Source organism: Rhizomucor pusillus (genome assembly GCF_041956525.1).
Source record: "Rhizomucor pusillus strain CBS 183.67 unplaced genomic scaffold VTP01scaffold_2, whole genome shotgun sequence".
NCBI lineage: Eukaryota > Fungi > Mucoromycota > Mucoromycetes > Mucorales > Lichtheimiaceae > Rhizomucor > Rhizomucor pusillus.
In genome coordinates, this window is record NW_027192144.1 from 1806754 (window position 1) to 1831807 (window position 25054).

General features: G+C 44.3%; 13 protein-coding genes across 13 annotated transcripts; 7 read left to right on the forward strand and 6 right to left on the reverse strand.

Moving 5' to 3' along the window:
* Window positions 1-39: 39 nt before the first annotated feature.
* On the reverse strand, window positions 40-1212 carry VTP01DRAFT_4833 (uncharacterized protein; the record flags this gene model as incomplete). The annotated part of the gene is made up of 2 exons (XM_069383558.1): window positions 40-1028; window positions 1095-1212. 2 exons carry the CDS (start codon window positions 1210-1212, stop codon window positions 40-42), a joined length of 1107 nt encoding a protein of 368 aa, XP_069244247.1.
* Window positions 1213-1524: 312 nt separating this feature from the next.
* VTP01DRAFT_4834 (uncharacterized protein) lies at window positions 1525-2607 on the forward strand (the record flags this gene model as incomplete). Its single annotated transcript, XM_069383559.1, has 5 exons — window positions 1525-1882; window positions 1947-2073; window positions 2138-2317; window positions 2381-2480; window positions 2539-2607. The coding sequence occupies 5 exons, from the start codon at window positions 1525-1527 to the stop codon at window positions 2605-2607; spliced, it is 834 nt and encodes a 277-aa protein (XP_069244248.1).
* Window positions 2608-2621: 14 nt separating this feature from the next.
* On the reverse strand, window positions 2622-3059 carry VTP01DRAFT_4835 (uncharacterized protein; the record flags this gene model as incomplete). The annotated part of the gene is made up of 2 exons (XM_069383560.1): window positions 2622-2821; window positions 2879-3059. The coding sequence occupies 2 exons, from the start codon at window positions 3057-3059 to the stop codon at window positions 2622-2624; spliced, it is 381 nt and encodes a 126-aa protein (XP_069244249.1).
* A 276-nt stretch (window positions 3060-3335) lies between these two features.
* On the forward strand, window positions 3336-5008 carry VTP01DRAFT_4836 (uncharacterized protein; the record flags this gene model as incomplete). Its single annotated transcript, XM_069383561.1, has 7 exons — window positions 3336-3338; window positions 3405-3455; window positions 3506-3602; window positions 3658-4097; window positions 4156-4594; window positions 4659-4813; window positions 4874-5008. The coding sequence occupies 7 exons, from the start codon at window positions 3336-3338 to the stop codon at window positions 5006-5008; spliced, it is 1320 nt and encodes a 439-aa protein (XP_069244250.1).
* A 363-nt stretch (window positions 5009-5371) lies between these two features.
* Window positions 5372-6615, reverse strand: VTP01DRAFT_4837 (uncharacterized protein; the record flags this gene model as incomplete). The annotated part of the gene is made up of 3 exons (XM_069383562.1): window positions 5372-6039; window positions 6093-6369; window positions 6430-6615. The coding sequence occupies 3 exons, from the start codon at window positions 6613-6615 to the stop codon at window positions 5372-5374; spliced, it is 1131 nt and encodes a 376-aa protein (XP_069244251.1).
* A 120-nt stretch (window positions 6616-6735) lies between these two features.
* VTP01DRAFT_4838 (uncharacterized protein) lies at window positions 6736-7692 on the forward strand (the record flags this gene model as incomplete). The annotated part of the gene is made up of 2 exons (XM_069383563.1): window positions 6736-6953; window positions 7014-7692. 2 exons carry the CDS (start codon window positions 6736-6738, stop codon window positions 7690-7692), a joined length of 897 nt encoding a protein of 298 aa, XP_069244252.1.
* A 140-nt stretch (window positions 7693-7832) lies between these two features.
* On the reverse strand, window positions 7833-9444 carry VTP01DRAFT_4839 (uncharacterized protein; the record flags this gene model as incomplete). The annotated part of the gene is made up of 4 exons (XM_069383564.1): window positions 7833-8215; window positions 8272-8358; window positions 8420-8765; window positions 9181-9444. 4 exons carry the CDS (start codon window positions 9442-9444, stop codon window positions 7833-7835), a joined length of 1080 nt encoding a protein of 359 aa, XP_069244253.1.
* A 486-nt stretch (window positions 9445-9930) lies between these two features.
* Window positions 9931-13826, forward strand: VTP01DRAFT_4840 (uncharacterized protein; the record flags this gene model as incomplete). Its single annotated transcript, XM_069383566.1, has 11 exons — window positions 9931-9937; window positions 10014-10271; window positions 10323-10425; window positions 10491-10656; window positions 10709-11422; window positions 11490-11660; window positions 11720-11965; window positions 12025-12597; window positions 12660-12844; window positions 12913-13067; window positions 13132-13826. The coding sequence occupies 11 exons, from the start codon at window positions 9931-9933 to the stop codon at window positions 13824-13826; spliced, it is 3273 nt and encodes a 1090-aa protein (XP_069244254.1).
* Window positions 13827-14299: 473 nt separating this feature from the next.
* On the reverse strand, window positions 14300-14736 carry VTP01DRAFT_4841 (uncharacterized protein; the record flags this gene model as incomplete). Its single annotated transcript, XM_069383567.1, has 3 exons — window positions 14300-14389; window positions 14450-14511; window positions 14583-14736. 3 exons carry the CDS (start codon window positions 14734-14736, stop codon window positions 14300-14302), a joined length of 306 nt encoding a protein of 101 aa, XP_069244255.1.
* A 398-nt stretch (window positions 14737-15134) lies between these two features.
* Window positions 15135-15515, forward strand: VTP01DRAFT_4842 (uncharacterized protein; the record flags this gene model as incomplete). Its single annotated transcript, XM_069383568.1, has 1 exon — window positions 15135-15515. The coding sequence occupies one exon, from the start codon at window positions 15135-15137 to the stop codon at window positions 15513-15515; it is 381 nt and encodes a 126-aa protein (XP_069244256.1).
* Window positions 15516-18306: 2791 nt separating this feature from the next.
* VTP01DRAFT_4843 (uncharacterized protein) lies at window positions 18307-19236 on the forward strand (the record flags this gene model as incomplete). Its single annotated transcript, XM_069383569.1, has 2 exons — window positions 18307-18472; window positions 18548-19236. 2 exons carry the CDS (start codon window positions 18307-18309, stop codon window positions 19234-19236), a joined length of 855 nt encoding a protein of 284 aa, XP_069244257.1.
* A 192-nt stretch (window positions 19237-19428) lies between these two features.
* VTP01DRAFT_4844 (uncharacterized protein) lies at window positions 19429-23890 on the reverse strand (the record flags this gene model as incomplete). Its single annotated transcript, XM_069383570.1, has 24 exons — window positions 19429-19447; window positions 19509-19843; window positions 19901-19983; window positions 20040-20112; window positions 20167-20337; window positions 20418-20521; window positions 20576-20708; window positions 20777-20848; window positions 20914-21007; window positions 21069-21306; window positions 21365-21594; window positions 21659-21720; window positions 21784-21947; window positions 22010-22171; window positions 22227-22446; window positions 22502-22600; window positions 22663-22750; window positions 22813-22913; window positions 22971-23110; window positions 23170-23264; window positions 23323-23455; window positions 23518-23580; window positions 23637-23732; window positions 23797-23890. 24 exons carry the CDS (start codon window positions 23888-23890, stop codon window positions 19429-19431), a joined length of 3069 nt encoding a protein of 1022 aa, XP_069244258.1.
* Window positions 23891-24108: 218 nt separating this feature from the next.
* VTP01DRAFT_4845 (uncharacterized protein) lies at window positions 24109-25014 on the forward strand (the record flags this gene model as incomplete). The annotated part of the gene is made up of 4 exons (XM_069383571.1): window positions 24109-24211; window positions 24264-24421; window positions 24487-24777; window positions 24844-25014. 4 exons carry the CDS (start codon window positions 24109-24111, stop codon window positions 25012-25014), a joined length of 723 nt encoding a protein of 240 aa, XP_069244259.1.
* Between the last annotated feature and the right edge of the window lie 40 nt (window positions 25015-25054).

Consider the following 25054-nt stretch of genomic DNA (forward strand, 5'->3'; position numbering starts at 1 on the left):
GTCGGGTTATTGAGGGGTATTACAGTAAAGATAATAACACTAGCCGGGCATAGGACATTGGAACCCATTCGGCCTAACGACGGACGTGGTAGTCCAGGCGATTCCTGCAATGTAGTACTTGACATTAAATAAAACATTAATCGTAGTTCCTGTAATGGGTCCATTGTCTTCTTTCATGTAACACGCTGTCAAGTCATTGAGCGTTGCGTCAGACTGAGTAGAAGCCGAGTAGTCGATGTTGATTGGGACATTGATAATAATTCTTGACTGCCTGGGCGGCAGAACCAACGATCCGGTGCTTCCAGTACCGACCTCCTTGTTGGTATTCGCGTCAACCATTGAGAAATAAAAGTCCTTTATATGCGTAGGCACCCAGTTGTCCGAGTTATCAACACGCAAACTGATATTCCAGACGCTTGTCACCTTGAGTTCTTGCCAATCGCCGTCGGTCTGGTTGTTGGACTGCAGATAATACATGGTAGGTGTGCGGGGCCATACAAAGTACCAGACGACGGCAACGATAGCCAAAAAGACAAAGACAATAAAGACGAGAGTGCGATGTCGAAGCCCACATAATCTTTTCTTTTTCCGTTTCCTGATTTCCGGAAACGGATCCAGGTTCGGTGCTGACTTGTTTCTTGGGCCGACGGACCGAGGAATGTTATTTTCCTGATCCACCGAATCCATGGGTATATTATCTCGCAACAGTGATCCACCCGGTGACGTGAAACTAGGCAGGTTCTCTTCTTCAACGTATATTGGTTCTGGTTGCACGTATGGGTCTCTCCTGTGATGTGAATATGGAAGATACGAATTCGCTCGTCCAGCAGCCTCTGTGCTCGGCCGGTGGTCACGCCGTTTCTTTTTTCGTCCGTCTCCCGCATACGGATCGTCGTCAAAGTACCCATAGTTGTCTACTAGCTGGCTGTTTGCGATCGAATGAGTGGCGCCTGGAGCAAGTCTGCTTGTGCTGCTTTCTGATTCTGATCTAGAGTGCAATGCGTCTGTTCTAGAGGAACCGGCGGATTCTAAAGGGAGGATCGTGTCAAATGGACCTTTGTTGTCACTGGAATCTTAGGTTGTTGAAAGCGTACCTGGTGTGGAGCTCTTTCGCACTGCACGGTACGGGTCGCTGCTGTGGAAATATGTAGCGGATTCTTGGCGACGATGCCTTCGTGGGGAATTTGGGTCGTATGGGTCCCGTGAGCTCATTAAAATGAAAATAAAGGAAACGAAAAGGAAAAAGCAAAGATAGATGAGATTTATGTGTTTTCGAATCTGGAAAACACGGTGAAGCACGCACCAGACATGAGTAACAGAAATAGAAGAGCCTTCTTTTGCGTGTCAGATTGCGACCTTTTTATCGCTTCCCATTCCCTCCCTTAAACCCCTGTTGAGCTGTCCCTCCCATCTGTCTTGAGATATGACTAAGTAGCAGGTTAATATTCGTTCGCAGCGGGTCCATGCCTCTCAAATGATTCATCACGATAGAGCCAGCTTTGTACAACTGACGATATGAGAGACATGGCTGCTAAAAAAAGCAACAGCTTGCTTGACATACAAAGTAAAAAGAAACAGCGCAGCATATTCCATCATTGTGCATTTCCTCTTGACTGCATTGCATCAGAGACAGTGTTTATAATTCTTATCTTCCATCTAGTGCCTGAGCTCGCTACGCAGCGAGATTCGCAACAAAACTGTAGCTGCCAAGAGAAACGGGAAACCGCCAAAGTTTTCGGAGAGGTTGCACAGGGAGCAGAGTTTGGAGAGAGAGACGCGGCCCACGCAGCAGCGCGGCCGGCGGACTTGACACCACAAGCAGCCCAGCTTCGAGGAACCTCCATCTTGAACACAATGGAGAACGACGAGGGCGCTACACCAAGTATGTACCTTACACTTTGTGTCCGAATATTTCTCAACCTTACAGTTTATTTTGGGCAATCAAGATGAGATTATGTTGGCTGCTTGCCGCAACGACCAAGATGACGTTCTCGAGGATCTCTTAATGACAAAGGGGGACCAACTGGACGTCAACTTTACTGACAGTATTGGTGACACCGCTTTGCATTATGCGTAAGTATCTTAATATTTGATATTTAGATTTTGTTTCGACCATGCAACTCTTATTTCATTGCAGAGCAAAATACGGCGCCTTGAATTGCATGGAAATTCTTGTCAACCTCGACGATATCAACGTAAATATACAGAACAAAATGCAAAAAGAAACACCGTTGCACAAAGCAGTCCAATACCGAGACGATCCTGACCTTGCGTTATCCATGGTTGATTTACTGCTCGAGGCAGGAGCCGACCCAAAGTAAGAAATCCTGTCGCAATATTCCCTACAAGCGAAGATGACATAGTAACCATTTGTTACAAGGATTGAGAATCGAGATCGCGCAACACCACTCATGCTGGTAGATCCGAAGGATGATGACATGAAGGATTTGCTAGAACGAGCTACCGCAGGATACCAAGTGGTAAATATCCAATTACGAAAATGCATAGAAACTACTATTGACATAACTTGGTTTATAGGATGATTCGGATATTGCAGATGAAGCGGAATATGCAGACGATGACGGGGAAAGCGTTGCTAGTGAATAGGGGGAGATTGTCGATTATTTGAGCACAACAGCAGCGTTGCGGCTTCCTAGATATGCTTGTACGCTCGGGACACTTAATGTTCGAATGAATTGATAGATTTCAGCATTGTGATATCGCAAGCCAGTCTTTGGATCCGTGTATTTTGCCTCGAGACCGGTAACGTCGCAGTACTTTTTCTGCGGCAAAATAGATGGTGGGCATTCTATATTTTGATCTGCAGTTGCTCGTTCAGTCATCTATACGCACAACTGACGCTTTTGAGTTGACTTACATGTTGGCACATCGATAGACAAATCTTGATTCTTCTCCATAGCTAACATTTGTTTGAGGTTTTTTGCTTTCTTTGGTGTCGTATATTTGCTACTTTTGAACGGTTTCTTTATCAAGGCGAGGTTGACCGGTCCAGAGTTGTTCGTTGTTGGAGATTCTGCGCACTCAAACTTCAATTGCATGTTAAGAATGAAAAGAATCAGCACAAAAAAGAGCTATGAGACAAACCTTTATACGGATTGACGGCGAATTGTTGCTTTTCTTGCTGGAGCTTTTCTTTGGAGCCCTACAGAGATTGTAAGAATCATGCTTGGAACGAATATTCTCTACGTGCTTACATTTGTGTAAGAAGGAGCAGTGGAGCTTGAACGTCCAGCAGCGGAATCAAATGCGAGTTTGGATTACGCGGCTCTCATCAACGCTCGTTTCCCTCCTCACAACAGAATCTACACGTCAAAATGGTATAGTCAACGGTGTTGCTCTCGCTGCAGATTATCTAGCATGCTTACTGAGAATTGTCAATGCAGGGTAATGCGCAATCCAATCTTCCTCGCGGCAACGACAAAAAGAAAGACAAAGTAAGACGATCTTGCCATAGTATCAAACACTGCGCTAATTTTTCGATAAGGATCAAGACAAGAAGAAGAAATGGGAACCACCTGTGCCCACTCACGTAGGCAGAAAGAAGAAGAGAGGACCTGATACATCTTCACGTTTGCCACAAGGTACATTGCCAGATCACCCATTCGGAAACTACACTTTCGACTCACTTGGCCATAGTTTTCCCCAACACACGTTGCCGTTTGAAAACTCTAAAGATGGAGCGTATTAAGGATTATCTGATTCTCGAAGAGGAATTCGTTCAAAACCAGGAGCGACTTAAACCGGCTGAGGAACGTGACCAAGAAGAGCGAACGCGCGTCGACGATCTTCGTGGTTCACCGATGGCAGTTGGCACTCTGGAAGAGATTATCGACGACGACCACGTTATTGTATCCTCTTCCGTCGGCCCCGAATATTACGTGGCCGTCATGAGTTTTGTCGACAAGGATCAGCTAGAACCAGGATGTAGCGTCTTATTACATCACAAGACTATGGCTGTTGTTGGTGTTCTACAGGATGACACAGATCCTATGGTTAGCGTAATGAAACTGGAGAAGGCGCCTACTGAATCATACGCAGATATTGGTGGTTTGGAACAGCAAATTCAGGAAATCAAGGTACTTGCGAGTGTACGCTGGTAGCCAAAGAGATCAAAACATCTAACTACGTCCACAGGAAGCTGTTGAGTTACCATTGACCCACCCTGAACTTTACGAAGAAATGGGTATCAAACCTCCAAAGGGTGTCATTTTATACGGTGTACCGGGAACCGGAAAGACTTTGCTGGCAAAGGCTGTCGCCAACCAAACTAGTGCAACCTTCTTGCGTATTGTCGGTTCAGAGTTGATTCAAAAGTATCTCGGTGACGGTCCCAAACTTGTAAGAGAACTTTTCCGTGTTGCGGAAGAAAACGCACCTTCCATTGTTTTTATCGACGAAATCGATGCTGTCGGTACCAAGCGTTACGATTCCACGTCCGGCGGTGAACGAGAAATCCAGCGTACCATGTTGGAACTTTTGAACCAGCTTGACGGTTTCGATTCTAGAGGAGACGTCAAAGTCATCATGGCAACAAACAAGATCGACAGTTTGGATCCTGCATTGATCCGTCCAGGTAACATTGACGGCAATAAAAACAATTGCAGGTAGGAAATAATTATCTAATGGTATTTTGATAGGTCGTATCGATCGAAAGATTGAATTCCCTCTCCCAGATGTAAAGACTAAACGACGCATCTTCAACATTCATACTTCACGAATGACTCTCGCTGACGACGTGGATCTGGAAGAGTTCGTCATGTCGAAGGATGATCTTTCAGGCGCAGATATCAAGGTAAACGATAATGGTTTGTATTAAAATCTCTTTTACATATGGCTAACTCTTCCATTGTAGGCTATTTGTACTGAAGCTGGTCTGCTGGCATTGCGTGAACGTCGAATGAAAGTGGTCGCAGAGGATTTCCGCAAAGCACGAGAGAAGGTGTTGTATAGAAAGAGCGAAGGTACTCCTGAAGGTCTATATCTTTAAACTCTTGTCCTCTGTAATACCGACACATAATATCACTTTCTCCAAACGTTTCTTTTCGCATCGCTCGAGTCTGTATTGTATTTCCCATTTTTCTGACTTGGTCGATACAAATGAGCATAAACATGGGGGTGAACTTCTGTTCACTTTGCTATCTTCACTGTTGACCCGTTACATAGAGAGAAAAGCAGGAGGCATAGGGAAACCAATTGCTGGACTTTTGAGATCATTCTTTTGCATTTCTTCCTTTTTCTGCAGGAAGTATATAGCAATTGCAACCAAGAAGTATTATTATTAGAAATTGGAGAGATATGATACGAAGAAGAAGCACTGTAATGTACAATTCTATTTGTAGCTACATACTAACTATTCGAAGAGCTTGTGATTAAAACGATCGGCCAGAAATCGTTGATAAATCAAATTTCGCATTTCACGATCGTAATCTACTTCGTTGTGTCCGAATTCATCGTCGTAGTCGATATCGTCATCTACTCGCCCTCTTTGAGAAGACGATCTCTGGCCTCGTGACATTGTGTTTGTGGAACGCGAGGTCCATGTGCCTACAGATTGCGCCAAGGAAACCACATCGTCGTCACGCGGGCGCCCGACCCAAGCTGCGGATATTTCCTGTGATGTCGCGGAAGGTACTGGAGGAGGTGGTGAAGGCGGGCGAGGAGATGATGATCCTGACCTTTGGAAACTGGGAGGAATTTGTTGTCGTGAGGTTGATGTAGTTGTAGTAGTACTGCTGGATGAAACGGTGCTGTCACCGTAACTATCGTTTCGAAAATTTGGATTTTTGGATAGTCGATACCCCATCTGATGTAGAATAGCTGCCAAATGCTTCATAATATCCAAATACTCGTCCTCGCTTATAGAGGCTTGACTGAATCTTGATCGTTCGTATCCTTCCAGATAGACCTGACCCAAGTGCGCGTCAATGAGGCCGCGCTGGATCAAAAACTCAATATACTGCCGGACAGGAGTATAAAGTAACCTCGTAAACTCTCCATCAATCTGAGTTGCCGCTTGCTCTTTGATATCGATTGTCAAATACTGATAATTGATCAAGTTTCTTGAAACTTACCGATAATGGATGGTGTTCTTGTAATGGCACGCTTGAAGTTCACGCCTTCAAAAGGCGTGCTACCAGGTTTTCCCCATGCAATCTGACCAATATCCTCAACGCGAGGATCGGCTGCTTTTCGTACTTGTTGCACATAATCAAACTTCTGATGTATGTGGGTATAGACCTTCTTTGGCAAATCATCTTCCTTGATGGGTATATAAATTTTGGGTATATCTTGCATTGATGCCCTCACAGTAAAGAATCGACTGCATGAAAAAGACAAAGAAGCAAGAGCCTTCGTATATCGTTAGCAGCAGTCCCTTTACAGCAAGTAAAAGTCACTGTCAGTCATTACCAAAAGCACGTAGCTTGCAGCTACGACAAACAGGTTCCTGTAGTCTGTAGTGTTCGACTCTGTATGATCTGCTAATGCTTGGATAATGACATCCGCTGCAGAAATTGCAATGCACACAGCTGCCAGGAAAATGAGAAAGAAGAGCGAGGCTGTGTACAAATAGTGGCCAGTACGGGATCGCTTCATGACATGGGACGAGGGCGACTGAGACGGGAGAAAGATCAGCGCTTAAATGTGGGCAAGAGCTTCCGCTTTTGCCTTCTTTCCCGCCGCCCCAGCTCCCTTTTCAAGCATACGCATAGTTCAATGTCAAAAAAAGATGGGACCACTTCATCTAGTAAATCCTCGGCGGTCTCCAACGTAGTAAACGACCTCATACGTTCGTCTCTTGGCAGTGAAGCTCAAAACATTGGCGACCAAGATCTTGACAAGTACATTGCCGACTTGATCCTCAAAGAAGCAGAAGCTAAACGCAAGAAATATGACACTATTGGCGTCCGCGCTTATCTGCCAAACACTGGCTTGTAAGTATCGTTGATGCTGGTTCTTTGTATTTCTTAAAGATAGCTAAGTATTACACGCAGGCCACCGAACAATTTGCCAAAGCCCAACAAGAGATTTCTTCTAAACATGGTTCGGGCAACGGATAGTCACAATCAAGCACTGTTAAGGGAACAGCAACAGCAACAGCAACAGCAGCGTAGTAAGCGCAAGCAAGGGGATGACGATAGTGAATCAGAACACGGTCGAAAACGACATCGACACCATCACCATCGCGACGATAATAGATATGACCGCTCATCTTCGCCTAGTCGACGAAGGCATCGACGACCCTGCGACCACAAAGACGATGGAAGTGAAAACGATAGCTATCGAGATCGCTCACGATCGCCGGATCGACGGCGTTCACGTTCTCCATCGTCGTCTCCTATCCGCAGCGAAAAGCAGCCTGTAGTGCGTGGTCGAGGCAAAGTTGGAAGCTCACACATGGATACACATTTTTCAAAACATTACGATCCAGCATACGATATTGAATCCGATCTAGATGAACTAATTACGACCGAGTTTCCAGACGTATCAACATCAAGGAGAAAGAAAAGGAAAAAGGAAAAAAAGGAAAAGAAACACAAGAGCAAAAAGAAAAAGAAGAAACGGAAACACGAAGAAGATGAGAGCAATTCTTCTGATTCTGGGACAGAAGTGTGGGTGGAAGAGCCACCGAAACCAAGAGCTTGGGATATCGGCAAGGAGGACATATTTTAAAACATTAATGTATAATGTACTTATGGTACTGTATCAGTGAAAACAAAGCAAAGTATTACGTTAGCCGCTCTCCGTGTGTGTGAGAGAGAGACCAAGTATTATAATAAGGAACGTTACTCGTACTCGTATAGAGTAGCTGTTTACAATTTGATATCATCGTAGGAGCGCGCTCCAAAAGTCAGGTCCATGCGCGACATGCCTACTTGGATACGTGGCAAATCATCGAGCGGGACAGGTTCAAAGGAAGATCGTTCGTCGTCGTCTTGTGTCAGCTCTGAGCACCAGCTTCTCGTTGGGCGTAAAGAGGATGTACGTGTACATCGAGGAGCCGCAGGTTCAGGTTCAGCAATTAGCTGCTTTTGAGATGAATACGATGGCAAGCTCGCTATTTTTTCCGTGTATGGGTAGTTCAAAGATGATGTTTCGGTCGTAAACGCTGGTGTGCGGATTTGCGGTGACTTGTAAATGAACGCGAGCAGAGTTGCTAGGAGATCAAAAGCCCATCCGGCAATGCAGGTACAAGCTAGGGCGAGGTAAATCGTAAATATCAATCCATTTGATATTACTGCAATGGCTCACCTAGAATGATAGTCCATTCAAGCATCTCGCATGCTTGACTTTGAACTTGGACAAATTCGGACCCAACGAAGCGGCAAGGGGATGAAACTAATAGCGGCCTGCTAAGTATATCCAAATTGGGTGATCAGATTCGTGAAGAGCGGCTTACCGCCATAGTTGGACGTGATGATCGAAGTTCCTGACGCCCACAGGGTGATCAGGAGCACTCCCATAGTCAACTCTGCTGTTTGAATGGCGCGCGACGGTGCAAGGCGTCGATTATTAATGAGATGGAAGTAAGTATGTAGATATAGGCATATAAGAAACGAGGAAGTGAGTAGAGAGATGCCGCCTAGCACCAGGAGCAGATAATCCTGCGACGCAGGCTTCATGTCCAAAAGGCCTAGTTCACCGGTTGTGGAGCCCAAAGCCATGACATTCAAAACAATGACGGCGATGCTAGTCCATTGGATGAATATTAACAGAACGGTGTGGATCACAGCGTGTTGCGTCGTCTTTAGCATGACGTTTAACAATAATAGTATAAATGAATGTAACAAAGTATATTAAAGAGTGGAAATGGGACGGGCAGCGTGGTGAGGCCCGCTGGAGGAAGAATTGATTAGGAAGACAAAGATACAGAGACAAACGCGCGCACAGCTCCTTAAAAACCCATCCTTCGTCGTTCGAAACGAAAAAATAGCACCGGCTGGGCTTTCGCCTCCTGCCGCAGAAGCTCCTGACCAGGAGCAGAGAGCTATGGACAATTCTGCGCTGTTGTGTAGTACGATGAAGGGGCGCGAAAGATGACCTTTATCGTTACGAGACAGGAAGGAGGCCCAAGCAATCACCCACGAAATTCTTGAAGCACTCGCTGCCCAATTCACTAAGTTACAAATCATCTAATAAGCCGTTATATTATATACGCACCTCCATGACTTGCTCAATATGTTCTGCTCTTAGGGTCTTGGAGTTTGCCTCCCTGGCGGTCTTTTCAGCTTCCATTGCTAATCGTCGCATGAACTGCATGTAGTCGAGGTAAATCTGAAACCGTGTTACTTTCAAGAGGCTTGAATCTACGATTGTTTGCGCATTCGGCCCTACCAAGCCATCTGTATTCCGCGATAAATCGTGATCGGGTAACAAGTGTCTTATCTTTTGGTTGAAAGTGTACTTGTTACGATCTTTTGACATTTCGTGGAAAATAAATGCGCAAAACTGGGGCCGCGACCGGATCAAAAGACTCCATTGTATTATCGTTTTGAACTCTGCCAATCAAACTCCATGCCACTCAAAAAGAGAAATCCAAAAGATCATAATACATAGTATATATATATATATATATTATATAAGCGAGATACGATTGCAGTATCACGAGAAGATGGACGAACGATCGAGTTGAAAACTATCGATATCAAAAGCGCCGATATCGAATACGCAAAATGTTTATTGAATGATTTCGACATATAATTATTATCCAAAGTTCAAAGACACTTCGTTGGTATATATATGCTCTAAACTTCACTTTCAACGGATGAGAGATATCTGTAGGGATTGGGGAGAAAAGGCAAGTCGTGACACATTGAGGCTCCGTGTTGAAACTCTCAATATCCTTTCTCTTCCTCTCTTCCTCTCTCTCTTTCTCTCTTTCTTACTTACTCCCCGACCCCGATTGACTCCATGGCTGGTACTAATCCTGATTTCGTTGTTTTCGTACACACTGTAACTTTGGAACATTCTGACTTATCATTGTAAACACACAGACCTCGGCTTTGACATTGCGGAGGAGCAGGACGATTACATCGAATCGCCGTTTCCTGAGGATCTGCCAGATTCGAAAATCGCGGCGCCGTTGGAGAATTCCACGCTGAATGGATCGGCTAACCACGGTCAAGAGAAAAAAAAGGCTATGCGTGAACATGATGACCAGAGGGCTCTCGGTGAAGACGCAGACGAGTTTCCCGAGGCTACACCGCCGGAGGGTTTTAATACGGATTCTTTGTTGCAGGCAATGTCTGAAGGTAAATGCCTGGCCACGACGCTGCAGAATAGTCGGTTCATTTTTTAAGCAGAAGTATCTACGGACGATTTGGAGGACGATCTCTTGATGGACGAGTCCTTGACTCCTATGGAACGCATCTACATGTTCAACAAGAGTGATATGATGATACACAGGCACGAGATCAATATGGCAATCGTATTCCTTCTTTTGCAGCGTATTCCTAAAACAAAACGATTAGATTACTTGTTGCAAAGGAATTAGCAAATACTATCAACGAAATCAGTGTGTCGGAAGCCGTCAACTATGTCTTGCCGATGGTTTTAAAGATCGGTACTGATCCGGACGATGCTGTCAGGGAAACATTTGTGAGCGAGCTCGATAGGATAATTATGTACTATTACAAGGTACCTAAACAGAAATTTCAGCTGCCAGTTACATAGCTGATTATGTGTATAGAATGCACCGCCTGTGCTGGAACCAAGCTCAACTGAAGCTCAGACAAAGAATAAGAATGTGCAGAATATTGCACAGACATCAACGACGCCGCCTGAAAACGAGGAACTCGAACCGATATCCGTTCCTGCTCCTGTGGTTGAAGAAACCATGGATGTAAATAACACGACTGATACCAAAAAGGACAAAATGAAGCACGACGTTCAGCATAGGCAGGATGGCAAAGGAAAACATCCTGAGGAACGACAGCGGTCGATTGACGAAGATCGCCCATCATCAGAATCCCCAAGCAGTAGTCGCAGTCAATCTCCATCCTCTAAAGCATCCGACGATGAAGATCTACATATACCTGTTCACGTTTTTGTACCGCTTTTGATTGAATTCTTACTTGGTCAAAACTCCAGCTTAGCATCACTGGGACAGCAATGTATCGTATCCGTCGCAACAGAGCTGGCGAATCCAAAAGACACCGAGAATGAGGAATACTACAAGAAACTGCTTGATGTTGAAATACTTGACGGCGTCGTCTCTGGTCTGATGACAATTGTGGATGGAAAAGCTCGGCATCCAGAAAGCGATGCACATGATATGGATAATGAGGGCTCATCAGAAGAACGGTCGAATAATTTTGACGAAGGCGGATTTATCGGTCATCATCCGTCGGCAGACGACATTGATCAAGGCGAAATCAATCTAGCAAAGATGATGTGTCTTTCTGTAAGAAGTTACAATCATTCATTTGCTGCGATGGTCTGCGCTGACAAAATATCATACAATCGTATAGCTCATATCTGCTTTGGCTAATGTTTTGGGATCAGAGAGATGTACAAACCTCTGTCTACCGATCGTCGAGCGAATGGCAAACGACCAAATGTTTTACGTGCGGAAAGAAGCAGCGGCGGCCATTGGTAATCTAGCAGTAGTGGTGGACCAGCAAGTTGTTTTGGATCGATTGGTACTACATTTCTTTCACCCTTTCAAATTGAACCGTGCATTAATAATCGTCTCCCTTAGCTTCCATTGTATCAAACATTTTCTCGTGACACAATTTGGCACGTTCGAAGGTCATGTGTAGTAGCTCTTCCATTGCTATGTGGTGTGCTACCTGAAGATGTTCGGGCGCAAACTGCGGTTGAAGGAGTCAAGTTATTTAAGAATGATGTGTCACGAAATGTACGGAACTCATTGGCTGATATTATTGGCGAGCTTATTGCGAAATTCTTGCCTGAAGATTGGGAAACGACTGGTCGACCCGGAAAGGTAGAACAGGCCTATAGTCCTTTTTCTCCTGCGAAACTTAACTTGGCTATGCATTTTAGGTGCCGGAACCGCTGCTTGAATTCTTCCTTTCTCTCGGCCCCAGCCCGAGCAGCAATCAAGTGTACAAACTCGAAACCGATCGTGCCATCGTTTGCGCGTACAATTTTCCTGCGGTTGTTCTCACCGCCGGCGCTGATTACTGGGATTCTCACTTGAAAGAGACGTATCTTAACCTCACGAAGGATTATCAGATCAAAGTACGACGAAGTTTTGCATATTCATTGCACGAAATTGCACGCATTATCGGCCCTGAACGCACCGAGCGTGACCTTGTACAGATTTTTGCACTGTACCTTATGGACTTGGACGATGTCAAGCAAGGAGTATTGGAGCATTTGGCTGAATTTCTCGGTACATTGGCCGTCAGTTCGCGGAACGAGTACATTCCCATTCTAGCGGAAGTTTGGGACGGCGTCATGACCAACTGGCGTCTGCGGGATATACTGGCTGCACAGTTGCGAGATATCGCTTTGCTCTTCGATGCAGCGCGTGTTGTCGAGCATATCTTACCACTGGCGATCAGGGCATGCAAGGACGAATTTGCAGCTGTTAGAGAGACCGGTGTTGAAGCTGTAAGCAAAAAAAAAAATCACATGTGTCTGTTCGCTCAAATTTGCATGCTGACTCTGGATAGTTTCCTGTGATACTAGATATAGTCAAGAGAGCGGTTGATGAGGACGGAGAGACTTTGTCTCAGTCCGAGCAAGAAGGAGAAGATAGCATTGATAGTCGTCGTGAATTTGCGTTGGCTCTACTGAATCATGTCATGGAGAAACTGGACGAATTTGTACGAGCCGAATCTTACCGCGGTCGTTTGATGTATGCATTTCTCCCAGCCCAATGACTTGTTTTTGCGGCATCTTACTAATTGGTCGTTCCTTGTATAGATTTGTACAAATATGCAAACTTTTGCTTGAAGCAGGAATATGTGCAGCGGATTTTGCATCCTTCTTCCTACCAAGACTGGCTCCGCTGTCTGAGGATCCCATCGTGAACGTCCGCATCGCTACTTCTCGCGTGATACGGACAATCCACACAAATGGTAAGCTTGAGCGCTATCAGAAGCAGAATTACAAAATTGCTGAATTATTTTTTTTTGGCTTCAGATGCATACAAGCAAGAGCTTCAGGATCTCCTCCTTCCTGATGCTTTGGGCGAAGGGGAATCGAGACCGGCCCAAACTTTGGACGAGATATTGTATCGTCTAGCTTTGGACAAGGATATTGATGTCCGCTCATTTGTACAGGATCTTGTGGATCTGGAGCGCTTAAAAGCGCGTCGAGACGAAATGCTGGACGACTATCCTGAAGAGCATCAAGAGCAGGATGAACAAGCTGTAGAACGACATGAAAGACCGGAGATACTGATCCACGATGCCGAGAATGCTGGTTCGCCTATGGTAGAATCTCCAACCAATCCAGGAACGAGAAATGACGATATATCGGAACAGAAGGACCATGAAACCACAAAGCACCGGAATGATGTGGAAGAAGATAACGATAAAGAAGAGCTTCGATCAGCTGGAACACCGATGGATTGCACTGCTGAAGAAGATGAAGACGACAGTAGTAGCAGTAGTAATTCGAGCGACCATGATTCGACCAGGGAAAGCAAACAGAATGGGGTATCCAACGATGAAGACGAAATGATGACAGATGCTAGCGGACCTGAGAAGAAATTATTACAAGATGACAAGGAGAAAGAGGAGTATGTATATTTGTCCAAAAGCATGGTACACCAAGACGAAACGCGTCCATCACCACATTCACCAAAGCACTCTCCTCCTCAAGGAACAGTATAGAAGTGCTTCTTTCCTGTTGATATTCTTCAGAATCTATACCTTCCTTTTCCTTGCCGCTCCCTTTACTCTTTTAGTCTCTGCTTTTTCCTTTCTCTCCACAGCTAGATATATACATAGCGTCGTTTTGTTTGTTATTCCCTCCCCCTTCCTGTGCTGTACCTTTTTTCCATCTGTGTACTTAATCTGTATTCAGTATCGTTTACTCATTCAAGCAAACCAGTATACAATATAAAACATTGACATATTCAAGAGAGGGACAGCGTTGCAACGATGACTGGAAATCGGCAATGCTGTATCATTAGTTGGTCAAATCAGATATCGAAAAGGGACACAGAGGTGGATGATAGCATGAATCGTTGCCGGTTGAATGTCTATCTCTCGAAGACCGGAAAGTCCAGAGATATTTTGAATATTATAATTAATTTGTCTATCGTTGGATGTTGATGGTGGTATAAGATGGTTTTTTTCTCTATTTACAATCGACCCTGTTCCTTCAGATCCTGCTGTTCTTGTGGAGAAAGGGTCCAGAATTGCTGGCGTTTCGCTTCAAACCATCGACGTAGCTGACAGTATGACATGGTTAGAAAGCATGTACCTTTTTTTCAAGTAACTGGTGTATTTACCGGTGAGAAGCAATGTTCCTGAGGACCAAAATCAGCGAAAAATACTACATATGCTGTCAGGGCTGCAATAAATAATATCAACAGTTGCTTAGAGTTCTTGCAAGGCCAAAGTCTTTCTGGATCTTTTACTTACGAATGGATACAGCCCAGGTAAGTAAATGAATCCGTCGAGATTTGACGTTTGGCATGAGTGATTGTGGAGACTCCAGCCGTCTTTTGTATCTCTCGGCTACGGCAGGATCGCTGACTGGTGTTACTGGAGGTGCTTGTTTCTGAACTTTGGTCATGATCGATGCGGGGAAACAGTTTTTGACGACCCAGTTCTGACCAGCAAGCGCCCTTTCTCTTTTCTGCACCTCGATCTGCCAAATTTGGAATATGGCGAATACTTACCAGAACGAACAGATCAACACCATATCAAAATTGCTAACAAAGATGACTAAAACGCAGATCTATTTATTGCAAAAGCAGAATATTGCAGTATTATAGTATTTGTACTCATAATTTTCTACTATTGCACCCATTGTCGATGAGATTTTGACACATGTTTTTCGCCAAGAAGAAAAACTCGTTCCATACATCATGATTTGGCGAAAATCCGACACGCTATATATGATCGCCTCAATAGAGAACAGGAAGATATGTAATCATCCATTGGCTTTGATGGAGACCGGTAATCAACAAGATGCTCAACGAAGCTAACTGGAAACTGTTGATGATATCGAAAGAACTACAGTCGATCAATACAATGCTCTCCTCAGAAGAATATCGGTCCATACTACAAGGAAACGACTTGCGAGTCCATTTTCAAGGCTTCAAGGGTTGGGGTGGCGTTGGTTCCGCTTTCTTGTCCTCGCAAGAGGTCAAGAACGTGGAGTGGGTTTGGAAAGCCCTTCAGGTCTTCACTCACCATTCCACGGGAGCAGCAAACCTGGTTTACCATTGCCATCAGTTGTTCCCTACCGTAATCTGTATCCTTTTTTTGAATCCATATAAGTTTTTGAGAGCTGGCTGTGCGGCCTCCTCGCTGTGGTTCCTGGATATATCGTTGGCTTGCTCACCGTGAACTCAACGGTGGTCATTTAGTACCTGACGTCAGTAGAAAAGGTACTTTTTCGATTACGGATGCACGATGTCCCAAGGACAGTAAGCACTTGTCATGTATGCTGCCAAAGGATGAAATTACGAAGCGATTAGTATTGCAGACTTCGTCCTTCTTTATCAGAGACCCCTGGGACAAACGCTACATAGTCGACAAAGTTTTCACGGAGGACGGATTACAACAAGTCCATGATTTTAAGTCTACATCGTTTATCATATGCTGACTGCTTGTGCATGCATGCTGGATTATCGAAGAGAGCTGGGTTCAGCTGTAACATTTGTCTGCAACAAAAGGCACAAGCCTGAAATGCCAGCAGAGCTTGAAACGACCTGAACTCCTTCAAGGAGGTCAGTTCTAGATCGTCGGTTTTCTAAGCATGTTGTATTGACTCTTTATCCAGGCAAAGTCATTCCAAGATATGAGAGACATAATTTTCACACCGCAAGCATAGGACAAGCCGTTTGATAAAATAAACCCCTTTGATTTCGACTGGATGTTTTGCTCACGCTATTATCAAATGTAAGTTGCGCAGCGTTCTATTTCCTTGCTTACCTGACGATTGGCTAGCGCAGGAGAAATCGAAAGGGTTTGGATACCACTCCGTGATGCAATGACGGTTGATGGTTGCGTATATCCTCATCATCAGGCGCCTGGATTATATACGCATGCGACAACGACGTCAACTTGCTCAAGGAGCGGGATTTGAAGCTCCCTGAAGCTCTCAAAGATATGCTTATTTGCATAAAGAGGACCTGACGAAAAAGAATAGCGTACGTCGATTAGAAGTCATTGGCATACTACAATCCGGTAAGATTATATTTATTGTTTCTTTCTTTTGGTAACTTACATAACCATACCTGTACAGGGTTGAGAATGACCATGTTGCGCTTGGATTCACCTACAGGATACGTCAATCGTATCACAAGAACAAAGAACGTCCATGTTCCAAGGCTGCTATCGCTTCAAGAGACACTGTACATGGCTTGGAGTGTAAAGATGCTTGTCAGGAGGATGATGAAAGAAATATTGAAATATGACATGAACGACGATAATCTACTGAATGTAATGGATCCACCAGACGAACAAACAAATTTCGATTTCTCTGTCGCCGGATCAACCTAAACGCAGCAAATGCTTTTTCAAAGACGCATAAAAAATGGCTCGGATAAAATTATGGACAGTGAAACATGTTTTAAGGGCACCAATAATGATGATGATGTCTTTCATAACCTTGATATTATATGAATAAAAGTGACAATTGATCCACTAAAGTGCGCCTGGAACAATAATAACTCTTGGCCATCGCCGCTAACGATATACTATACGTACAAACTTTAATATTAGTACGGATAACTTCAGTGGTGGAATTCTTGTTGGTATGTACATAATCGTAGTTTATACATCATTGCAACTCAATAAGCCCTAAATGATCTGCACTGACATGTTGCTGCTCTGGCTTGATTTCACTTATTGAAGGCCCACCCAGCACATGGAGTATAAATCCAATGATTAGTCGACAGCGGCATCGTGGATATTTTGCGACAGATGATTCGTCAGCAAATATCGCACGAACGGATGCAAAGCTAATTAAAAGAAAAATGTATCCTTGTGCGAAGTACATTTACTACTGTAGCTAATCAATGCAAAGCAGGGAAGCTTGATCAGAGGTCCGTTTCGATATGAGGAATCATTGTTGTATCAACCAGCGAAGCCATATCCTGTTCTGAGTACGGTCGCAGATAACCACCATATTATCTTCTCTCCTAGTATGAATACCGTTCAATAGTGAGCTGCACATGCCTCAAGCATCTTGCTCTCTGTGTCATTCTCGACTGTATAAATATGTAATCGTTCCAAATATGTTGGTTTATTCTTTGAACAGGATTTAGTTATTGGAGTAAGGTCCGTCGATTTCGGTGAGAGAAGGGACCGAAGAAAGCAAGCGCGTTTATTGATTCTTTATCTTTGCGTGGATCGTCTCATATAAAATTGTGTTTCGATGGACGCGCTTAAGTCTTTCTTTTATACGTATTACTTTAAGGTTTCCGAGAAGCGAAGACGAATAGATGAATTTGTAGAAAGAGTTCGAAGTCCAGTTAGGTGAATTATAGTAGTACTGAATACGACTACATGTCTCGCACGTCTTACGTTTCCGCGCTATAGGTTGCCTTAGAAACATAGCGTGAAGAACAAACGGCAGATGATTTCTCCATGAACTTTTTTTTTTTGACTCTACCAAATTTCCAGCGAATCATATCAGCTGGGAAGTTGACGCAAAATGATTTGATTATCCTAATCTATTGAACGACACAGTGACGACAGAAGTTGCCCAAGCAGCAGCTGCAGGGGACCATTAGAGTGCTTGACGCGCTATTTGATGATATCAGGACAACGTTATTACTAACAATGATGGCCAGGAAGATCGTGTGTTTTCCAGAGATGGCATGTTTTTCACTGGCTGAATAATCGTGGATTTTTCGTTTTGCCAACTGCATTTCTAAGCAGTTTACCCATGGAACCAGAACGAAAATGGCACGATGGTATCAGCGGCTATCTTTTCGATTCATTGACACTCAGATATCGCCAACGAAAAGTTTTGCGTGCGTCCAGAAGAGAATAACACCATTGCAAACAGATGCGATTGGCCGAAAACTCTGATGATTTCCAAATTTGGCGGGCACATCATCTCGCCCTCCGCCCCGTATAAAAGTAACCAAGATCTACCTCCCAGAACGATATCTTTTCTTGAACAGTAATGCCCGTCAGCACTAACGTTCGCATCCAATCTGGCAACGATCTTACTCCTGAGATCTTGGAGCAACTGAACAATCGACTAAGCCAGTTGCAGCCACGCGAAATCCTTGAGTGGGCTATTGATCATCTTCCTAACTTGTACCAGACTACTTCCTTTGGTTTGACTGGTATGTTTATATATAAAACATTTTAGAAAGAGTAAACTGAATAATGAATTAATTAAATGTATGCATTTTAATAAGGCCTTGCTACTTTGGATATGATCAACAAAATCAGCATCGACCGTGAACAACCACACATTGTTCCTTTGATTTTCCTCGACACATTGTATCATTTCAAGGAAACTCTTGACCTTGCTCGCCGCTGTCAGGAAACATACGACGTTCAACTCCATGTATACAAACCCATTGACTGCGAAACCGCCAAAGATCTCGAAGAACAGCACGGCGAACGTCTTTGGGAAAACGACGAAGCTACCTATGACTACCTCGTTAAGGTCGAGCCAGCTCGCCGCGCCTACGAAGAACTCAAAGTCAAGTCAGTTATCACCGGCCGTCGCCGAAGCCAAAAGGGCGACCGTGAATCAATTCCTATCGTCGAAGTCGACTCGACTGGTCTCATCAAATTGAACCCTCTTGCCTACTGGGACTTCCAGCAAGTGTGGACCTACATCCGCGCAAACGAAGTTCCCTATAACGCCCTCGTTGATCAGGGTTACCGATCCATTGGCGACTGGCACTCTACAAAGAAACCTCTCAGCGAAGACGACGAACGATCCGGCCGATGGTCTGGAAAACAAAAGACTGAATGCGGCTTGCACCAAGATTATTTCAAGATGCGCGCTGCTTTCATGGCCGCCAAGAAGAAGAAAGAACAGCAAGCTGCTGCCAGACACGCTGCTCCCGCTCCCATCACCATCACATCCGCTTAACCTAGACCCCAAAATTTTTCTTTCTTCCCTAACGCCTTCCTATCCAACCTTGTACAAAAGAGAAAACATCCCTAGCTTTTGAACCGCCTGTAAATATTCACCGAACACCATCTGCTTCAAGTAACTAAATCATTAAAGCATCAAATTTATTATAATCGAAAACAGAAACTGTTTCTCTATATCTTTAGTAAATCAAATGTTGACAGTGTACCTACAGAAAAATAGTCCGTGAGTTCCTGTTAAAGATCTCTTCAAGCTTGGTCCTTCCTTACCATTTAGCTCTACAATCTACAGCCTCTTTTCTGACAAGACGCTTTCGGTCGTCCAGAGATCGACCGAGTTGTCGGATAACATAGTTTGCATGTGGCGCCAGGACGTTGCTAGAGAGACCAGACGGGAACTGCGCTAAGCACTTGAGTGCAGCTATCCGCACCTGCATCGGGTTTTTTTGAGCGTCAAGCAGATCCAGAATCGCAGGGATGATGCTTCGGACATGCGGCGTGATAGCTTCAGCAGCTTCTACAATTGCTAGTTGGAACATATCCAGTGTGGAAACTTTCAATGCAGTGTCCGGCAGCGACAACGATTGAATGAGTAGAGGCGCAAGCTATTCCTGCGTCAGTACATGTATACATAGTAAATGTGTAAATATGATGCTACTTACCGGCGGTAATTCACTGAGTAGGATTTGCTTAGGTACATTCTTCAAGAGGTATGAAAGCGCAATGAGGTAATTATGTTTGATGTCTATTGGCTAGTGTTATCCAATGTCGATAGACGCAATTAAAACCGTGAATACTTGCCTTCAGAGGAGGAGCGGAAACCATCTACCACTTTGGGTAGACAGCTATTGAAGAAACGTTGCTTGTGTAAAATCTAAGGCGGGCTTAGTTATCAATCTTTTACAAGTTCAGTTTGATTTTTACTTACGGTAACAGTGGCAAATGCTGCTTTGTTCAATGCAAGACGATCATCGCCAGAAAGGATATCGAATCCTTCTGACGCTTCCTTGCCAACCTTTGCATTCGCACACCATGCAATAACTTTGTCTGCCAACACCATGCCTTGCTGTGATGATTTTTGCACCAATGCTTTGGTAACCTGTCCGAAGAAAGCAGCAGATGAATGAATTTCAATGGTTTATATAATAAACAATGGGGTGCTTGTTGACCGAGGCTTACCCAGAGATAGATTGCCAAAGCATTGCTTGCCTGGTCTGAGCTTTGATCGATCAAATTTTGAAGCGACGAAGATAGTTTTTCGACGTATGCAGAGGTTGCGGCACCTACCAAGATGTAAGCTATAACGCCAAGGTTGCGAATATATATATATGTCTTACCATCTCTCCACTTGTTTATCAGTGAACCAATCATTCTGACGACGGACTCCAGCTGAGACTTGCAATCTGTCATCAAAGCAGTTTCAACCAGACTGTCCAGGAATGCATCCAACGAAGCTACGGGGAATTCGACCTGCAAGCAGCCAGCCATTCTTTTTTAGCAACTTTGCTGCAGAGCATATACAATATAGTACTCTGTACCTCTTTGCGGGATGCGCATACGATGGCGGAAAATAGACGGGTTGTAGCCTTTTGCTGATATGAGGATGCTTGCTATAGAAAATGGTAGCTTTGAGTAAAAGAATCTAGATGTCCACTTTTGCTGATCGAAAATGTACCTTTAAAGGAGCAAAATCGCCCGAGATGCCGACCTTTGACAAATCGCCATCCACAAAGAGTGCAAACATGCTATCTGCAAATGGTTTTTGGGTGCTAGAAAGGCTCGTTAGTTTCTTGATTAAGGTGCCGTTTCTGCAGAGAATAAGAGTTGTACCTTGCTTTAACGTTTTCGTAAACAATCATGATAATTAAAGCGATTTTGATCAGCACATCGTCTTGCAAGACAATTTGCTTGTCTGAGCCGTTCAAGGATGCCGTGACAACACTAGAAATCAGTTGAGGTACAAGAGAATCCATGCATGTTGCAACATCAGAGTGCTTTTCGTTTGACTTGGCTTCCAGAACATTCAGCAATGTATCCAAGACCGCGCACGCATAAGTTGAATATTCATCTTTTGAGAGCTAACTATTAGCAGGCCGTATCAGATAAAGATGTAAGGTAAACTTTACCGTTTTTGCATATCACATCCAGTTTGTTCAGCAAAGCTGGTAAAGCAGCTTGGAAAATTGTAGGGAAAGGACTCAATATCTTGAATGCTGTCAGTGTCTGCTTGTAGCCGATGCGTCCTTTTTCAAGAGATGTCTCTGGTAGCAGATTGGTCAACTCGGGAACTGTTTGGTTGGTAACATATTTTCCATTAACGTTCGACAAAGCCTTCAACGATGCTAGAGCAGCCGATCTGCAAAGGAAAAACATTGAGATGCTGAAAAAAAAAAGACGGCGCATGGCATGTTCGACTTTACCTCAGTTCCTCGTCCGTTTCGTTCACCAGTATCTTATTGAATGATTGAACTGCCAGACCGAGCTAGATAATATAGAGTGAGGACTTCTCCGGTGGAGGTCTACATCCGATATTTTCTAACTTTACCTCATTGTCGTCCAAAAAGTTCTTGGATAGAGCCATGAGTTCCAAGCCTTTGAGAGCAGATAGACGAAGACCATTGTATTCGTTCGAGGCCATGACAGAAGACTCGAAGAGTGGTAAGAGTCGGTCTTTGTATGCTAGCAGAGGAGACGGTGTAGAGGGTTCCACTTTTGTTGATAAATCCATGTTAGAGCAATATCGAGTGAAACTGACCCTACTTTGAACTCACTTTCAACATCGCCGTCAGCAGAGCCATACAAAGCCTTGTTAGCTTCCAAAAACTCCAAGAGTACGTCCAGAATTGCCTTCTTTCGGGTAGCAACCTCAGTTTCGCGGTGCTGTCGTAACAACAAAGGTAACACTGCATTGACAATCGAGTTTGCAGCAGAATCTAGAAATATGTCAGTAAAGTTTTTGCATCAAAGTCGCAGCTATAGAAAGCTTACAAGATGCTGATGCAGCAGCGCGGAGAATCCGTCCAGCAGGTTTGGCATTCTTAAACTCAGGCTCCTTCAGGTTGGCAATGCATTCGACTACCAGTGGTTTCAAGACCTTCTCGGTTGGATCGCCTGCCGGACCAGTGCCATAGTAACCGATGGTTGCCACAACCTTCTCAATAGCATGCAACGCGCTATCTTCAAGAGCAGGATCGGTAGAATGAAATACCTTCACTCTTATTCAGCAAAATATGCCAAGTAGGTCGTCGTGTTGATATACTTACCTCTACTTTTAACGCATCAAAAACTTCATCTATCAGAGGCAAGAAAACCGAGGCACCATATACCGGTGCACAGGCAGCTAACGTTTCCATCGAGTCTTTCTGTAATCCATACTCAGATCAGAAAAATAGCCGTCTTTCTACAGTTAATTGTAGCAATATACCTTTGCGCTTCCAGAGGTCGACGATAATTTCTCTAACAGCAATGGCACTGCAAATCTCGCAAAGTGAGGGGTGGCTGACAGACATCGTCTTGTGGTTTACTGCGGTCAGTACTTGTCTCTACTTGCTTACAACATATCTTTAATATGTACCTTAAGCTCTGCTTCAGATCATCGGCTGTAATACCGTATGGATCATCGGGAGGTGGTCTAAATGTAATTGGAAAATAGCAGAACGTAACTTCAAAGATATCCTGTTAAGAGGTGAGAGACTGGTCGAAACCTAACGAGTTTGCAATTACTAATCATACCTCTACATGTGTAGCAATATCGAATTCGTCTGTGATGATCTTGATGAGCTTAAATGCGCACATCAAATTTCGAGGATCTTTCTCGCCATCCATCGCCTGCGTGAAACCGTAGACGAATTCATTGTTGATCGCCTTCAATGCTATATCGTTACTTAATACTTTGCAGGTTGCTATGTATAAACTGATAAGCAAGCTTTACCAGAAAGTTGATTTTGCAGCAAGTTTTCAAAGATTCTGAATGCTAAGTTTCTCGTCGCCTGTGGGAATCGCTGTACTTCCACGCGTTCAAAGATTCTATGTCCACATAAGTATTGTCTGATGCTTTGTAAAAGTTACTTTTGCACGCTGCTACCTAGTAGAAACGGTCACTGCATTCGCGCCTGTAAAGTTGGGTGCTTCCGTGAGAGCGACCAGACCCTCCAGCAAATTCGGTACGCAGGCACGATCAGTCAAGCGATCGCAGTAGAAATCCACCAGCACGGAAACTGCCAAAGGGCCAAACTGAGTACAGGACGCTTACAATATGATAGCAAAAAAGTGTTCCTACCCACAGCTTCATTCAGGCTTTGAACATTGCAGTGGCGAAGAGTATGTGATAAAAGACCCGTTGCTAAGGTACGGGTGTCAGTGCGATTTTCCAGGCGAAGAGAGCTGACGCTGTTTTACCTTTGGCACGCACAAGATCGTCTTCGTTGGTGAGGTATTCTCCCATACATTGAATAAGCTGCAAGAGGTTGGCTTGAACGGACGATGTATTGACAGCTGTGAGAATATGTGTCAGCAAGAAACTGTCATCGTAGATCCCGGTTTCTGATAAAAGACATGCCTTGTACGATGCGGTTAGCAGCCTGCAATGATTCCGCAGAGGACTCACTGGAAGTGACCATGTAGTTGGTAACTTCTCTTTGCAGGGCGTCCATTGAGGCTGGTTGAAATATGCAGGAAATAAGAAAAGGTGCGGGCGGTCAAAAGCAGATCTTTTGGCGCCGCAAAATCGTGACCTGCAAGATGATGGGAATCTATTTGTATTTTACGTTTTATACATCATTGTGTTTGGAGGAGGCAGCGGAGGAGGGACTGAACTCAAAATGCGACGACGCGTGTGTGAGACATTCTTTGTTTTTTCAACTCTTCCAGCATGCTTCGATTGTTGCCAAACTCTATTGCTCGCACTTCATTCACCCCAATCCATCGAACATACGTTGCACAGAAGGTCCTCCGTCCTTCCAAGTTTAAGAGCAGTATGTATCCTGTATGCAGCTTGATCGTGCTCCTGCTAACGCGTTCTTTAAGTCCTGGCTGATGTGCCCACTCGACCTGTCTCTGGCTGGCAGGTCTACCTGCGTGAACATACAGACGAAGTGAAAAAGGCCGATCCCAAGTTGCTCATGACCGATGTCACAAAGCAGCTTGCTGCAAAGTGGAAAGCTTTGCCTGAATCTGAGAAGGAGGTTTGATCTCACAACCTGACGATTTATGCATAATTGATATCATTTAACAAACGCCATCGTGACAGGTGTACAATGAGAAATACCGCAAGGAGTCGCAAGCTCACTACGATGCCTATGATAAGGCTTTGCAGAACGCGACCTCCCAGCAAATCTACGAAGAGAATATCCTGCGACGCAAGTACAAGCTCCCGGTGCTCAAGGATCCTAAAGCACCCAAGCGTCCCTACATGAATGGATTCATGTACTACTTGCAAGAGCTTCGTCAAGTCGACACTCGTTTTGGCAGTTTATCGCCCAAAGAGCAGGCCAGAGAAGGTGCTAGATTATACCGGGAACTCTCTGATGCTGAAAAGAAAGTGGGTTGGGAAACACGTTTATTTCTTGTGTTGTGGAAATCACTCTGACGTCGCTCCTATTTCTAGCCATACAATGACAAGGCTGAGCAGCATATCAAGGAATACCGCGCTGCACGCGAGGAATTTGAAAGCAAGCTTCAAAAGAAAACTTTAAGGGAACTTGTGCCGACTCCTCCCAAGAAACCTGCAAAGAAGTCTACCAAGAGCACCACTAAATCCACCAAGACTAAAGCATAATCAAGTTTGAAGTTCGTTAACCTTTTGTTTTCTTTATCTA